The following is a 15,707-nucleotide window of genomic DNA, read 5'->3' as shown; positions in this document are numbered from 1 at the left end:
AAAGTGATTGAGCGAGAGCAGAGAATTTGTCAAAAAATCTCTATGGGATGATTCTTCTGAATAGATTTGGGGCCTGCTCAATGGAGGACAGACAGAGGGGGGGAAGCCTCTCAAAAGCATGCTCTCGCCATGCTCAGGTGAATGGGAAAGTGTGGGCTGCCGTGCCTCGGCATAGTCTCATGTCCCGCAAAGGGTGCTCAAAATCAAATGAAATTGATCCACCCCTTCAGACAAAAATACCGAAATGAAAAGAAATCAAAGGCTCCGGTCTGAAGATGGAGCTGGTTCTTTGCCAAAAGACCAAAAAAGAAAAGGAAAAAAAGGCGCAGACATGATATGAAATTATTTGTCAACGCCGAATGCTATTTTCAACAACTTTTCGAACATTTCATTTCGTTTTCATTTTGGCAGGCGACTTTCCCGGCTTCGAGTGGCACGAAAGACAGAGAAGCCCCAGACAGTGGGAGGGCAATGGGTAGACAGAGCCTTCTTCCCTTTCATTTTGCATTACTCGTACTGTTGCCAGCCAAGAAGCAACTGGGCCAGAGACTGAGACTGCGACCCGGACCCCCCGACTTCCCGACTGCGACTCTGAGCCAAGGCGCAGACATGCAATGACAACCATCGAAGTGGAGCGCCGAGCGCTGAAACTTCTGATTGCTTGCAAATGTTTTATTAGCCTGAGTTTCAGAAAGGGAAATTCACTCTCCCAGCATGTGGATGTCAGCAGATTTGGAGCAAGATAAGCCACAGACACACACAGCCACTCTCCCACTGGCTCTCTCAATAAAGGTGAAATGGGATTGGGAAATGAAAACCAATCCCCATATGAGGTCTTATCCCGCATAATTCTCATTTGGCTGAATCCAGCTGTGGGTCGATGCGATCGCTTTAAAATTTAATAAGCTGCCCGAGCGGAATCAATGAATCTCTCACTCAAGTTTCGTGGCCCTTTCCTAGTGCTCATCCTTAACACGATCCGTGCCTGGGAGCAAACTACTGGGAGCTTCCACTCGTTTGTTGCCGCTCATTAATTTCGTCTATTTAGGAAAAGTTTTTGCAGCCGCCTCCGTCGCCGGTGCTTGCAACTTTTTTAAGTGGTTTGCGGTTTATCATTTTTGGTTTTCAGGGAATGAAAATGCAGCTGCCCTTAACGCTCTCTCCCGCTCCCGCGCTCTCTCGCTTTGGGTCTGCCGCTTTCTCTGTCTGTTTTGCCGCCTCCAACAAAACTGCGCGCAAACAGGAAATAACGGTAACGCTGCTTCATTTCCGCTTTTATTAAAACATACTTTTCACGTTGTACCTCATCCGTTCCCGGGCTCCTCTTCCACCGCTCGCACCGCTCTGCGCTGCCTCTTTTGATACTCTCGACTGTCTTGCCGCTGTTGCCCGCAGGCATCTTGCATAACACTCTATCTTGCCCAGAGAATGGGAATGCAGAGTTGATCAGTTGATCAAGAGAGCTAGAAGATTGGCATAATGGTTGAAACTTTGATCGTTGAAGAACACTCCTTTGAATAGAGAAATTCCTTTCCAATAAATATGAATAGTATGGCGCACCAATTGCTTATGTGTCCCATTAAAGACATTAATTAATTGATTAATCAATTGCCTGAGCTTATCATTTGTCTCGAAAGTGTATGAATGATTCGTTGCTGTTTGGGACTGCGTACTTTTCTCGTGTTTTATCTACTCTAGTTGTTGTTGTCGCTTTTACTGATTCTGTTGGTCCTGCCGCAGCTCCTGCAGCTGCTTGTCACTTCCGCTAGCCGCCCGTAGTTTTCCATGAAGGAAACTTGTGGCCAGAGTTTTGGGTTCTACTCGTACTCGTACTCTTACTCTCTTTTTATTTTATTTTTTTTTGTTCGTTCTGTGGCTGGCGCTTTAAAAGCAGTCAGCGGATACGCCGAACCGAACCGAAGCATCTTTTTTGTGTGTGGGGCATGCAAACTGCGACCACGCCTACACACCTAACTTGCCCCAGGAGCAGAGACTGGTGCCCAGCTGAAACTGCACCGCAGCAAGTTGCAAGTAGCCAAAGGTAATTAATTTTGTAGTTGCAAGTTGAGGTGCACAGTGCAGCAGAGCACCACGGAAAACTTACTTGCTCTTTCTCTCCACTTCTGTGGAGGCCGCCGCCACAAGCTTTTGACATTCCGCAGCGTGCAAATGGATTCTCCATTTTCTATTTTCCATTTACTTTAGCTGCCACTCGGAATGAGTGGCAACATTTCCTCAAATACGAATTTTTTACGTGGCTCTGGCCCTGGCTGTGGCTGTGGCGGGGTTGCCCGCTCTTCTTGGCAGACCAGTGCGTGTGTCTATTAATTTTCTTGGATGCAGCCATGTGGCCACGCCTCGTTGGGCGTTGACAAACGCGCCACACAGCGCACGGTCTCTGATAAATTGCTGTGGGGCAGAGTCGGAACAGGGACTTGAACGGGCATTGGGGCAGAAGCTTTATGCTTCAGCAGCCTTTAACAACGGGTCTAATGGAGCGTTTGTTTTGGCTGCGTTGATTTTGCATTTACAGGGGGGTAGCAGCAGGTGTGGGTCCATAAAAGAGTAAGAGGGAGAGGTACAAATGTACATAGTAGCATGCTGGAGGCAAGGTACACGGATGTCTGAATGAGCTGCAGGTTGTTTGAATTATAAATTTGATTTTAAACAGCGAGCAACAGCGTGCCCCGAAGTAAGAGACAAATTGCATTGCAGCCTGTCGGACTCATCCATCGTGTACTGTGTAGTGTAGTGTCTGAGCCATCTCTTTTCATTTGACTTGCCTTGCAGTCAGAACTGTGACCTCCGGCACAGATAAGACCAAACAACCCGAGGTGTAAAGGCCATGTCACTGGGAAACAAGACGCGTTTAAGTCAAAAGTTGTGACTGCCACAGCACCAGGAGCACCGAGAGCAGCAGAAGCAACAAGCAAAACACAACAACAAAGGCTATCAAGTGTTACTTTTGCAAGGATCCGGATCCGGACAGACAAGTAGAAGTGAATGAAAACGAAACGAAGTTATCAAGGAACAAGGCACAAGGCTATTACGTTTGTCTCTTCGTCTCTCCGTCCGGCTCTAGTCTCTGGCAAGTGTTTCGGTGTTGGGTGGGGCCAGGCCCAGGGCCAGGGCCGGAGTCGAAGTCGGAGCTCTGGTAAACGACAAAAATCGACCAGCAAAAAAAGGAAATCAACTCAGCCACAAAGTCCCAGGCCAGACCGGGGCCAATCTAGGGGCGAAGGACCGTCCAGCTCAGCCGGAAAAGGGGCCCCACAACTGAAATCGTAGTGCGTGCCGAGAAAGTACTTGACGACGAAGAAGGCGATTCGGTGGGTCTCTAAGCCGGGGCCAATGTCAGAAGTTAAAACGCAATAACAAAGGCCCGACACTGCGACAGTGCAAAAGAAAGTGGGAAATTTCTAATCAAAGACGGCTTGTCGAGGCGGCTCATATCGGGTCACTGGGAGTGCATGGCATGGCCTGGCCTGGCATTCAGGCAGGGCTTACCACTGGGACTCGAAAGTCGAAAAGAAAACATGTGAAGCCTTAGAATTGTTTTGCAATTGCCTGGTGCACGTGTCCCGCTACCCCCCATGCAGGGGCATTATCACTCCGTGAACTTCACTTCAGTTGTGTCAGAGGACATTATCTCCTTCAGCCTCTGTTTCTCTCTCTGTCTCTGCGTCTTTGGTTCATTGTCTGCGTCTTTTACGCTCTCCCTGTGACCCGCTGTGGCTAAGCTGCACTGCAAGGCTTCATAATTTCCACCGCATGTGGTCGTGTTGCGGCAGTTACCCCGACTCGCAGCGGGAGGCACGTCTTTGGTTACGCTCTCGACTTGAAAATTGAATTTGCCACAGGAATGCGGGGGCCAGCTTCTACTGTGGGTATTTCTTTTTGTGGTGGTGGCTTTGTATGTGCATATATTCGCATATTTGGCAAATATTCGATGGTAATTAATCAACTGCCACGCGCACATCTCAGCCCACGCATTGGCAGAAATCTATTAGGCAACAGCTGGGGCCTGTGTCTGGGGCTGGCCTTGGTTAAAGTTGCTGCCTAAGCCGCTCCAAATCCCCTGAAAGCTTTGCCTGTCCACACCTGCCAGGTAACTTGCAAAACAAAAATGGGGCAGCCCGCAAAAAAAATTCGGAAATTACAGAATTATGCCAGCTGTCGCAAAAATATCCACAGATCTCTCTCTCTTCCTTTCTCTCTCTCTCTCTCTGATTAATTCCAGAGAAGTCCAAAGAAGCTTAGCCAAAAAAGAAAGAGAGAGAGAGAAGAGGGAGAGAGGGGGAAAATATATGACATATCTATATGAAAGTGTCTCTATAAACGAGTTTTATTCGCCTTTATCGAATTCAATTTTGTTTGCTATTGCTCCAGCCAGACTGAGCTCAACTCTCAGATTCTCTCAACTCGATTCAATCTCTGGCAAAGGATTTTCCGCTGAATTTTATGCTAATTATGCCGCTAAGCTTGGAAACTTTCAAAAGAGTTTCGGGGGTCTTAGCGCGCTTATAAAAACTTCGAGGCAGAGGCAAGGCATCAGTCGACGGGCAGAGTGTTTGTCCAAGACATCTTTGCGCGTTCTTATGCAAACAGATTTGCTCTGACTGCAGGAAATTAAATTCCAGGCAAAATATTCGCACACGTTGAAAACATTTTTTTGTTGTATTTGTATCCGCACATTTTATTTATGGCCAAATGCTTATAATTTACGTTCCACAGATGCCAGAGACGGGAAACCGTAGAGGCGGAGAGCCGGTGAGCCGGCCGGCGTCTATGGCATCAACACTTCCGCGAGAGACGGCGACGCCGTCTGTGATATCAACTGAGACGCTGGTAGCGGAAATCCACGTAACGGAGCAGAAATTGTAGCCATTGAAAGACGGAACAACAATGGCCGTGGAGAATGCTGGAAACCCTAAAAAGAAAGGACATGCCCATGCCCATGCCCGGGTAGATTTTGTTGCTGACGGAGCAGCATATGGCAAAAGTTTAAGTAAGCAATATTTATTTTGAATTTTCTGGTTTCCATTTATTTGTGTTTTTCCATTTCAATACAGTTCTCACATAGACCGCAGTCTGGAGCAGATTTCAGCAGAGTAGAGGGGCAGAGCAGAGTGGTGGCAGAAGTGGAAAATATGAAAAATTGCAACATATTTTCCTCGACTCTGTCTGGGGGCGAAAGTTTTATTTGTTTGCTTCATTGCATGGTCGAGGCATTTTGCGGTTGAGCGGGTCTCAAAGTTGCTTTGCCCGGAACATTTTTAGAAGCTAAGAGAAAGATTGAAAGAGTGAGAGTGAGAGAGAGAGAGAGAGAGGGAGAGGGAGAGGGGATGGGGATGGGGATGGAGAAAACACTAAAACTGCACACAAAGGCAAATTTGTTTTTGACGATGCATCTGCCAGGGGGCCCCAATCCCCCCTGAAGGAATATGTACATTTATACCCGTCGAACTATCGTATCGCAGCCTGACTTGGTCACTTGTCTGGCATGTCAATAAGCCATCCTATTTGCCATTTTTGTGGTTCTCAGATATGCACGAGCATGTGCAAAATACTCAGTTAAATAGTTTGGCTGCGTGACTTATTGACTTGTGGCCAATGCCTTGGATGCTTGATGGCCCAGGAATGAGCTGCACATTCACATTGCATTCTGCATTGTTAATGTGTGGGAGAAAGAGCGGGGAATGTGACACTCACCTCCTTCGTCGGTCATCACCAGGATGGTTGTCTCCGGTCCCAGACCTTCCGGGTTGAATACTTGCACGGTCACCTTGTACTGCGTGTATGTCTGCAGATTCTGTATTTCATGGCTCTGCAATTGAAAAGGAAGGAAACATTCTGTGAGAAATATTAAAATTGCTTCTTTAATATGTATGTAAACATACATATATACACGACGCATACATTTGTATGTACATACACCCGCAATGGCATACCAAAGACTTTTCATTTGTTGGTCTTATAACAAAATAAAGTGGAGCACTTTCCAGCAAGTGGAAAGCTCCTTTGAAGGAGCTACCACCCACTAGTACCCCTCGCCACACTCCCCCGCTCCTCGCCCCGCCCCTCGTGCAATGAGCATGCTTGGAGCGGAAATTGCGCGCTGCATACTTTTGTGCGTTGCAGTCGGCGTCGCTGGCAAATATGAAAATTGCAGCACTTAAAATTGATTTGCAGTGCAATGGTGCACTGGTGGTGGTGGGGCCAAAAGGAAATTGAGTTGCTTGGGCAGGCAGCCGTCCTTGGCTTAATTGCCGAGCCACACACCCATGCAGCCATGCACCCATTCACCCATCTCTAGCCATGCACATGTGAGAGTCGTTAAGGATTCGGCCTCACTTTCTGGCCTTTGTCCATGAATTTCGCGAGTGGTGTGCGGCTGATTAAAGTGTAAGCAAAGGTCAAAAGCAGTGCCAAACCATAAAACAAACCGCAGACTTAGAGTGGTTCAGTACCTCCATCACACACACACACACACATAGAGAGAGAGATGCAGACACACACAAACGCAAATGGTCAGATGTGGCTAGTGCCTACAGCATGCTGTAGCAGGCACAAATTATGTAGCACATATTAGGGCCACCGTATATGTGGCGCTCTCGCTTCTCGGACTCCAGTATGTACATATGTAAGTGTGTATGTGTGTGTGTGTGTGTGTGTGTGTGTGTGTGTCTGCGGTTAGGCCACAAACCAACGGGTTTTGACTGTGCGAATCCTAGGCTGTGCTCAGAGCCGGATTGACTGCCATGCCAACAGCTTAAGTGGCTGCTCGGTGCCCTGAGCTCTCGGCTTTTCAGACGGCGCCAGCTACTATCGCAGTTATTTTTACCAAAAGCGTTATATCTTATGGTCTTTCTCTCAACATACATACATCTAAATGTTCGTTGTGTATGTGTCTGTGTGGATGTGATTGTGGGTGTGGGTGCTGCTCGGTTTTAGTTGCTTTTGCGGCCCCATATAATTTCATTTTATTTAGTCGCCAGTAAATGAGGCCGAAAATTTACAACTGCTTTTATTTTTATGGACAGCAAAGAAGTTGGAACTGCCCGAGGCCGGGACACTTAATTGATATAATGTAATTGATAAAGTTGCTCGTGCCGAATGCTAGGACAGAGCTGGAGAGAGTTTGCAGCATGTTGCATAACTTCGGAGAAAGGAAAGTGTGAAGCAGAAAAAACCACTTCACTTGCCTTCCCGTCCGCTGTCTTTATTTCCCTTTGCGTTAATTAGTGCTCGCGGTGGATGGCTCAACTTGCATGCCCCACAGACAGATACCCACCCAAACACACACACTCTCATTCAACACTCAACTGCAAAACAAATCCCAATGCCTGGTCGCCAAAAAAAGAAAACTCATCACTTTGCAACCATTTTTCGCACTGGACAATTCTTTTTCACGAGTATGGGTATTTTTTGTGTGAAGTTTAGAGATCCTTCATGCTCAACGATATCACTGTCGGGGCAATGCTTTTTTCTGAGCTTTTTTCTTGTTGTTATTTTCCGGTAACTAAGCTTCCTTTTGGGCCAGCAGCCTTTGAGGTATCGCCTAGCTCAAAGTACTGCCTCTCTCCCCCTCTGTGTCTGACTCGGCGGCTTTTATCAGTGTGAAAGTTGCGAAATTTATGCTTTACGGCGCAGAAATTTTAATTAGAAAATTGGCAAATTTAGCCCTGCAGGACACCCGCGAAGCAGTCTCGCAGTTGCCTCACACGTGACAGCTCAATGTAGATGCCACTGGCCAACGGGGGCGTGGTGGCTGGAAGTTGGCGGTTGGAGGCCACTGAACGCTGATGCTGCGATATGGGAATAACAGAAAGCCATGTCCTGGACTCCGCCAAATGACTTGAGCGGCGGACACAAAAAAAACGGAAAAATAGCAGGAATAACTAAAGTCGCACGTTTCTGCCTGCAAGGATAATATTTCAGCATGCCACTGACATGCAAAAAAGAGAAAAAGAGTGGAGCTCAGGGCAGGAGAGGAGTGCAGCACATTGGCATGAACGAGGAGGGGGAGAGTGAGGGGCAGCTTCCAGATAAGAGAAAAATATGCACTCGAGCACAAAAGCGTGCCATGCTTGTGGCAATCAGGCGTCATCCTCCTCCCCTAGTGCTTACCCATCCACCAAATCCGCCTGCACTTGCCATTTTTTGGGCACTCCGTCGCGCCGAGTGTCGTACGTGAGTATTATCGCTAATAATTTTTGCATATTTTAAGCTCTGCACGGCCCGGCCCGGCCCGGCTCCAAAATCCTCTTCATTCGCATCCGTCCCCAAGCTCCATGCTCCATTCGCAATATGCATGCCCCGTGCGGGCTTACTATGTGGCTCCACTATCTCACCGAATGTCCAGCGGTTTGATTTTCAAGCATTGTGGATGGCTTTAAGACGATGGATGGCAGTTGAAATGGAAAGGGACTGAGGGAACAGCTATAGATATGCATTAAGGAAATCAAAAGGTTTAACTAAGTAGGGCTGAAGACAAAAGGCTGGTAATGAGGCTCTAAAGCTTGTTCGATGCTCGTATCAGAGTTGAAACTTGTTCACAGAAGAACAGAAAACCAATAAGCCAGGACTCAGAAATACATTCCATAATTTTCAATCTTGATTTGATTTTTCGATTTCCTTTCGGTAGATGTTCTCACCCACGAGAGTGTTCGAGAACGTGTATTCCCCAGTTATATGTTACTAGATTCGTTTCAATTTCAATGGACTATTTGCTACACGCTTCCCCTGTATTCGATTAGCCCACTTGCGTGTTGAACTATCCCACACACACACACAGACACACCAGACACAGAGATACCCACCCACTAGAGAAAACTGGCCCCAGCTGTGAGTGAACTAATCGTTAACAAATTGCCAGTGATAGCGTGGTGGCCCCCAACGAGATATGGTAAATGCCCCCTGGTAACACCTTGACAGGCCGCCAAGCGAGAAACACTTGTAACCGTGCCCCATGTGTGCGTTGGGGTTCTGTGGGTGTGGGAAATGTTTTCCCTGTTGCCAGGTGTAAATTACTTTTTAATACGCCGCTGATGTGACTTTAAGCCAGCGAATGACAAGACGAAAATACATTCCTAGACAAACTTTAAGCCTGGCCAGGGCAATGGGAAATGGTGGCAAACATATCTGCTATACGTATTGTACGGATGGGATAGATTAAATGATATGCACGTCGCAGGGCAGACAGACACGAACAAGAACCGAAACGAAACGAAACGAAACGAAATTGAATGACGCTGCAGGTAACACGAGGCTGGCCGTGCTGACTGTCGCCGCCCTCGAGCCCCAAATGTTTCCGCTGTATTTCCAATATGGCAAAGTGTCAGAAATCATAAAATTCAATTATCTTTGGCCTGCACAACTAAATAGGAGAGTTTTCTGAGTCGACAGCAAAGGAAGGCGAACGATATCGGTTCTCACACCGATAATTTATTACACTACACAAATCTATTACAACAAGTAGAATCATAAATGGATGTTTGCTATTTCCCAAATATTGACATCAATGAAATTAGTTTCTAAGACCGCCATTACATACCTCCACTGTGTTATCCCTTATATAGATTTCCTTGGTATCATTTGGATCGCGATCGCGTGGCCGATATGTGATGCGATAGCCAAGAAATTCGCCGAGAATGGTATCCGGTGGCGGTGGCTTCCATGAGATGTACACCGACGTCGAGGACGTGTTGTGGGCCGTTGTCGGTATGGGCTTGCCCGTGGGCGCTGAAAGAGATACCGAGAGTGAGAGATGGGTTAGACTAGCACAAAAACTTTGACTGCCAAAAGTTTAGTCGAAACTCAAAAATTTCCAAATTAAAAACGTCGCGTAAAAGTTTGGCACACCCTTCCTCAACCGCTCCCAGACCCCATCGCGCGCCACCATGCAGCGGCGGTGCGCAACTCTGACCTGTCATGTAAGCCGGAACGTTGTCTGTGGCATTGTCAAGTTGTCACTGTCACGCAACATAAGTTGCGAGTGCCCCCGAACCGGCTCTGGATCTCGATGCGGGCCTATGGGTCTCCACTCTCCTGGCCAAGAGCCTTGCCTATGCGAATTACTCGCAAGTTAAATGATGCGTGTGTCGCGCCACGCTCAGGTGAGTGGTGCCAAAGTGGGGCAGAGTAGAGCTAAGGATGCTGCCAAGGTGATCTGGCAGTTTTCCAGCAGAGGAGAGTGAAGGGCAGGAGAGAATGCTCTGAATACTTCAGTGAATGTATAAATAAATTAAAAGATATTTTGTATCTTTGGGTTGACATCGATACCAAGCCGAAAGTTTAAACTGCAAATTAAAAAGTTTTCGGATTTACTCTCCCTGGGATTATGGATCTACTCAAGTCCTAGGCTCTTATCTGAAGCTGAAGCTGAAGCGGGAGCTGGAGTGCCAGTTCCCCCATTCGAAGGAAGTGCTTCTGTCATTTGGTTAATTTATGCATGCCGCAAGCTTATTTTATACAAATTGGCGACTCGGCAACGACCGCAAAAGCCTCGGCCCCCACCCTCGGCCCATGACGAAGACCTTAATGAGCTCAGGATCTGAGACACACACTATTGACTAATTTGTAACCGCATGCAGTGGCACTGGCATTGGCACTCGTAGTGGCAGGAGCCGTGGCATCCTGGCCTGGCCTGGCTCGCATTCCACGGTGCGTGTGTGCCGGCTATGCTGTGGCATAGCTGTGGTATTTCACACCAAAATGTCGAGATGTCCCTGGCCCTGGCCCTCGCTAGCCGATGGCAAAGTCATTTCCAATGTTCATAAGACAAATGTGTTGCTAATAGCTTGTCGCTGTTGCCGAAGGGGAGTTAATCTTACCCCCGCTGCTGTTTCTGTTTCTGTTGCTGTTCCTGCTTTTGCTTTGATTAATGTTTCTCGCGCTCTTAAAGCCTATGGAAAGTTGTGTGACTTTTTGGAGTCCATTTATATATTGTATGTATGTGGGCCACGGCACACGCACAAGTATGGGCCACGATTAATCATTGTCTGTGGCAGCTACATCCATAGTAGCAGCCACTAACAGCAGCAGGTGAAATGTCAACCACATGGCATGGACAGCGGGGAACTGGAACCGTAGCTGGCATGCGAATGCACCCATAAGAGGCCATTGAGTATAGCCCAACAATTTCGTTATACTTTCTGTGAAATGAAGTTGTCGTCTTTGTGCTCGCATGTTAATGAAATGAAAGTTGCCTCTAAAATGTAAGTATAGTTTTTCTGTTGGCGGACGCAGTAAATTCCATTTCCAGAGGAAGCAAAGTAGGCGGACCAGCAGGAGAAGACGCCACATAAAATGACGACACACCTGGGCTGGTACTGGCCTACCGTCAGCGGAAAAATAATTAAACGTATACAACGTCGGCTGGAGATCCTGGCTTTATGAGGCCGTAATTGCTGCCAGCTGGCTGACAGAAAAGGAGACAGAAAGATAGAGAGAGAGAGAAAGCCCATAGGCACTGCAGGAGTAGGCCGAAGAACCTGTGACAACTTTTCATTGACGGCACTTAAAAGTCAGGCCAAGTCGTTGCCTTCAACCAAATTGAAATGAAAAATTAATGTGATTGTAAAAATTGTTATGTCATGTGTCTCGTAACTTTTTCCCTCACTTACTCACTCACTCTCTTTCTGTCTCTCTATGGGAGTGTGGCAAAGTGTGGCAAGCCTATGCGAATAGTTTATGATCTGCCAGCAATAAAGTTTCAAGGGGAGCAAGCAATAAAGGCTTGTTTTATTAGATATCCCAGCAGATACAACGGCAGTTGTCAGAGCATCTAGAAATTCCATCAAATGTGAGTTTCTAACGTTTAGTTTTTGCTCCTTTATCTGCTATAAATACTTATTTAAAGATTTTGTGCACAAAAACTTACCTTCCCGTAGCGTCACAATGTAGTATGACTCCTTGGACGGGGGACTCATTCCCAGCTTATTGACAGCCAGCAGGCGAAAGCTATAGACGGTGAAGGGCGTAAGGCCGGTCACCTGATATGATGTTGCATTCGTTTTCGTATAAATGCGAGCCAGCTGATCCCAGATGCCATCTTCGCCCTCCCTGTAAAAACAATCCGTAGAAGAACAGACACACAAAATAATTTAATTTGATAATTTATGACATGCACTTGTACGTACATATTTACATACATACATGTATGTATGTATTGGCATGGAAAATTCATTGAGCAATTAATCGAGTAAAATAAGTGGGTGGACGGCAAACATTTTGATTGAGCCAAATTATTTGAACATATCATATTATTATGATTATGCATTTATATTGCAATTACTAGTTCAATTGCCGCACACAACTACGAGTATAAACAGACGGGGTATCTATATCTTCCCACAAATATTGCTATTTTACGTCTGCAATGTGCCAGCGGAGAGCGAGAGCCCAATCTACATACGTGGGCATAAAATGCATTATGAAAATATATATAAAACGGATGCGGATTTGCATGACACTTGAGGGAGGGGATATGGCTGTGGGTCCTTGTTTGTGGGTTCCTGGTGGGTGGGTGGTTGACCTCTTTTGGGAGCCAGCCGACTGCGACTGGGACTGGGACTGGAACAGGGCATGAAGTGTGTGTGTGCTCCCGCCCATAGGCACTAAAATATTTATGCGCCTTTTTACCACATAGATACACACCAATACCTACACATATGGCAACTAAAAAATATTTGCTTTTCCTTCCTTTGTTGCTGTGGTGCCGACGGTGCGGTAGGTGGTGCGGGCGGTGCATATAAATTACTCGCAGAAGCCCGCACAATGAACATTTTTCATGGCACATTTCAAAGTGTAGTAAATTTTGGTTAAACTCACATAATTTTGGCATTCAGAAAGTACTCGAACTTTTTGGCGTATTTAAGTTCTTGTGCGCCCCGCATAAATTTCGCTTTGTCCCAATAGTTGGATTTCAAATGCGATTACCGATTCGAACGGCGGGCCGTCCTACCTCTTTGGTAGACCCACTGACCCAGCTCACGCGGCTTTTACGGCGTGATTAAAAATTGTTTTAAATACGAATCCGATGAAAAATGGTGCAACATTTTTATGAATGACGGAATGGGCAGCAAAAGAAAAAAGGAGTGGCGAGTGGTGTTGGCGAGAAAAAAATTGATTAAAATTAATAAATGCGTGCGAGCAGCTTCCGCGTTGAGTGGGGCACATCTGTTTGCTCTGGCAATGGGCATTTAGTGGGAATATATCGTGTGTGCTCCCGTCCATCCCACCACTGACCTGACCCGCTCGACGGCCGGCCAGGCACGTTGCATCCGAAGGACAGGCAATATGTATTCAGTTTGGTAAAAAATTGTTTGGCGACTTTATGAAGCATGCAACGGAGCCAGCCCTGCCCTGCCCTGTGCCCCCCTCACTCCCACAGTTCGAATGTATGAAAAACATATGCAAAATGTAGTGTATCCCGTACAAAAAGCGACTGGAGTCTTGGCCAGAACGCGTGGCAGCGGCAGCGGCAGCGGCAGCAAAGTAACCACAATGGCAAATAAATTTGCGGCCTTTCCATGCACATGTACTGGATGCTGCCAGTGTTGTTGTTGTTCTGCTTTTTCCATTCGTAAGCTGCTTTAAAATTGCTTACTTTTTTTCTTTTTAAGCAAATGAATGTGTATTATTTATGCATTTGTGTGTTTGGGTTCGGGTTTGAGTTTACTTTGCTGGGCATGGTATCTCTCTTTGTGCTGTGGTTATGCGTTCAAAGTTCACGCACGAGTTGTTGAAACAGGGAAAGGCCCTTGCATATACTCGTACTCGTAATGGGCAAATACTGGCTGGGGCAGCACGCAGATAAGAGCCAGCTCCAGCCACTTAGTGGCACACAGACGTGGAGAACGCAGTGGTATGGCAAACATACTTTAAACAATTTAAGAACAAATGTTAGCCGTTCTTTATTGCATATAAATGTGTGTAACTATGAAGCAAAAGCAAACAAAAATAGTACGAATTAATTAAATTGTGTCAGAACGAGTATGTCATCCGCAGTGGACAGCTTTTAATATTTTTCGTAACTTTTTTGTTTGGACCGAGTGTTTAGCTTTGCTGGCACTTCATTCCGTGTGCACACAGAATGAAAACAGGAATGGAAAATGCAAAAAAACCAGTATCAACATCATCAGTTGATAAACATGTCAGTGGCGCTGGCTGAGTGGGTGCCTCCGGAAGCTGCAGAGTTTGGCACAGTTTTTCGGTTGACCGAAAGTTATCTGGCGTAAATATGTGGCACGCTCATCATATCAATGCATACAAGCAGTGCATGTGCAACAGTTGAGGGCCTGTGCAATTTCTGACACCTCAATCCCATTTTCAATTGCATTGGCAAGACCAAATCCAGCATAAGCATGTCACCATACCCATCTATGTTGTTGTAGCATTTTTTGTTGTGTTGACGTCTTTCAATTTTGCAAAGAGCTCATGTGAATATGGGATTCTCCATCCCACTTATGCCTCACTTGCATGCATATGTGCAAATAAACCGAATCAAGCGAAAATGTGAATAAGAGGCGTTGCATCAACAGCAGCAGCAAGCATCTACAGGGAGGAAACTCGACTCGCTTCCATATCGATGGGAATTTACATAAAATGCAGTCTGAAGCAAGTGAAGCTTCGCTTCAGCTGCAGCAGCGGCTTCAGAGCGTTTGGGAGAAGGCAGAGTCGCGAAAGGTCCGGGCCAGCTTCACTTTGTGTACGCGATGCCCAAAAAATGTACGCTACATATATGTACATACATAGTATGTACATATGTATGTGCATACATGCACAGAAATACACAGACAAACACTGACAGGACAGGACACACACTTGGCAGGCGCTCGCGCGTGTTCACATTTCCGCTGGTGTTTGCCAGTATGCTGAAGTTATTTCTTATTTTGCATAAATGCACCGCAGGCTCTGCTTTCCAGTTGGCTGTCATCGATTGTGCCATAGCCATGGCGAGAGACAGAGCCAGTGTCTTGTCGAGGACACGCCTCAGCCTGATCCTCAGCCCCCCCCTCTCCTGCAGGCAACCTTCTCCATCCGCATGCTGCTGCAGTTGATGGAAATTTATTGAAAAAGTTTCGCTTTTTGGTATTATTTTTTGCACATTTTCCTTTTAGCCTTTGTACTGGGTTGACGCTGGCTCTGGCTCTGGCTCTGCCGCTGGCGCTGCGTTCGCTTTTATTTTTTAAGGCCCCGCATTGAGTTCAAGTTATTCGGAAAATAGCCCGTGCCGCAGCCCTATCCGAGCATACTGTGCTTAACCCGTGCCCCATGCCGATGGCTTTGCGAGCGTGTATGTTTTCTTTTCTATTTAAATGGAGCACAAGTGAAGTGCGTATCCATGGTGCTCGTCCATATCGTCGTCATCCTTTTACATATTAATTAAAGCAACGCTGGACTCGCACGCGTACAGGGCTCAGGCACAGGCACAGGCACAGATGGATGGAATGGAATGGGATTGGCACTTCCCCGAGCCTTACACGAATCCCATTGAATGCACCCGGTCCGTGTATTGGATGGATGGATGGGATGGATGGGATGGATGGATGAAAGGCGCTGCCCTCGGGCCAGGGATAATCAAATGCGGGTCCAAGTCATAAGCGTAGCCAGCTGTCGCCCGTGTGCCACTTCGGGCTTAGAGCCGTGATGAGATTGGTAATAATCATGATTATGATGATGAAGACTGTGTGCAGCCAGCG

General features: G+C 46.7%; 1 protein-coding gene across 4 annotated transcripts in view; it reads right to left on the bottom strand.

Annotated features, from left to right (window-relative positions):
• Window positions 1-15,707, bottom strand: part of LOC117585563 (tyrosine-protein phosphatase 99A) — a 109,648-nt gene that overhangs the window by 52,726 nt on the left and 41,215 nt on the right. For 3 of the 4 annotated variants that reach the window (XM_034275090.1, XM_034275086.1, XM_034275087.1), the window contains exons 6-8: window positions 11,885-12,066; window positions 9,557-9,744; window positions 5,713-5,827 (exon numbers count right to left, since the gene is read on the bottom strand). In XM_034275090.1, coding sequence (XP_034130981.1) covers window positions 5,713-5,827; window positions 9,557-9,744; window positions 11,885-12,066 — 485 coding nt within the window. Of the gene's footprint in view, window positions 1-5,712; window positions 5,828-9,556; window positions 9,745-9,928; window positions 9,999-11,884; window positions 12,067-15,707 lie in introns of those variants that run through there. The other variant, XM_034275089.1, reaches the window with a different exon arrangement.

The sequence above is a fragment of the Drosophila guanche genome, unplaced genomic scaffold, assembly GCF_900245975.1.
Source record: "Drosophila guanche unplaced genomic scaffold, DGUA_6, whole genome shotgun sequence".
In the NCBI taxonomy this organism is placed as follows: domain Eukaryota; kingdom Metazoa; phylum Arthropoda; class Insecta; order Diptera; family Drosophilidae; genus Drosophila; species Drosophila guanche.
This window is presented reverse-complemented; position numbering and strand designations above follow the sequence as displayed.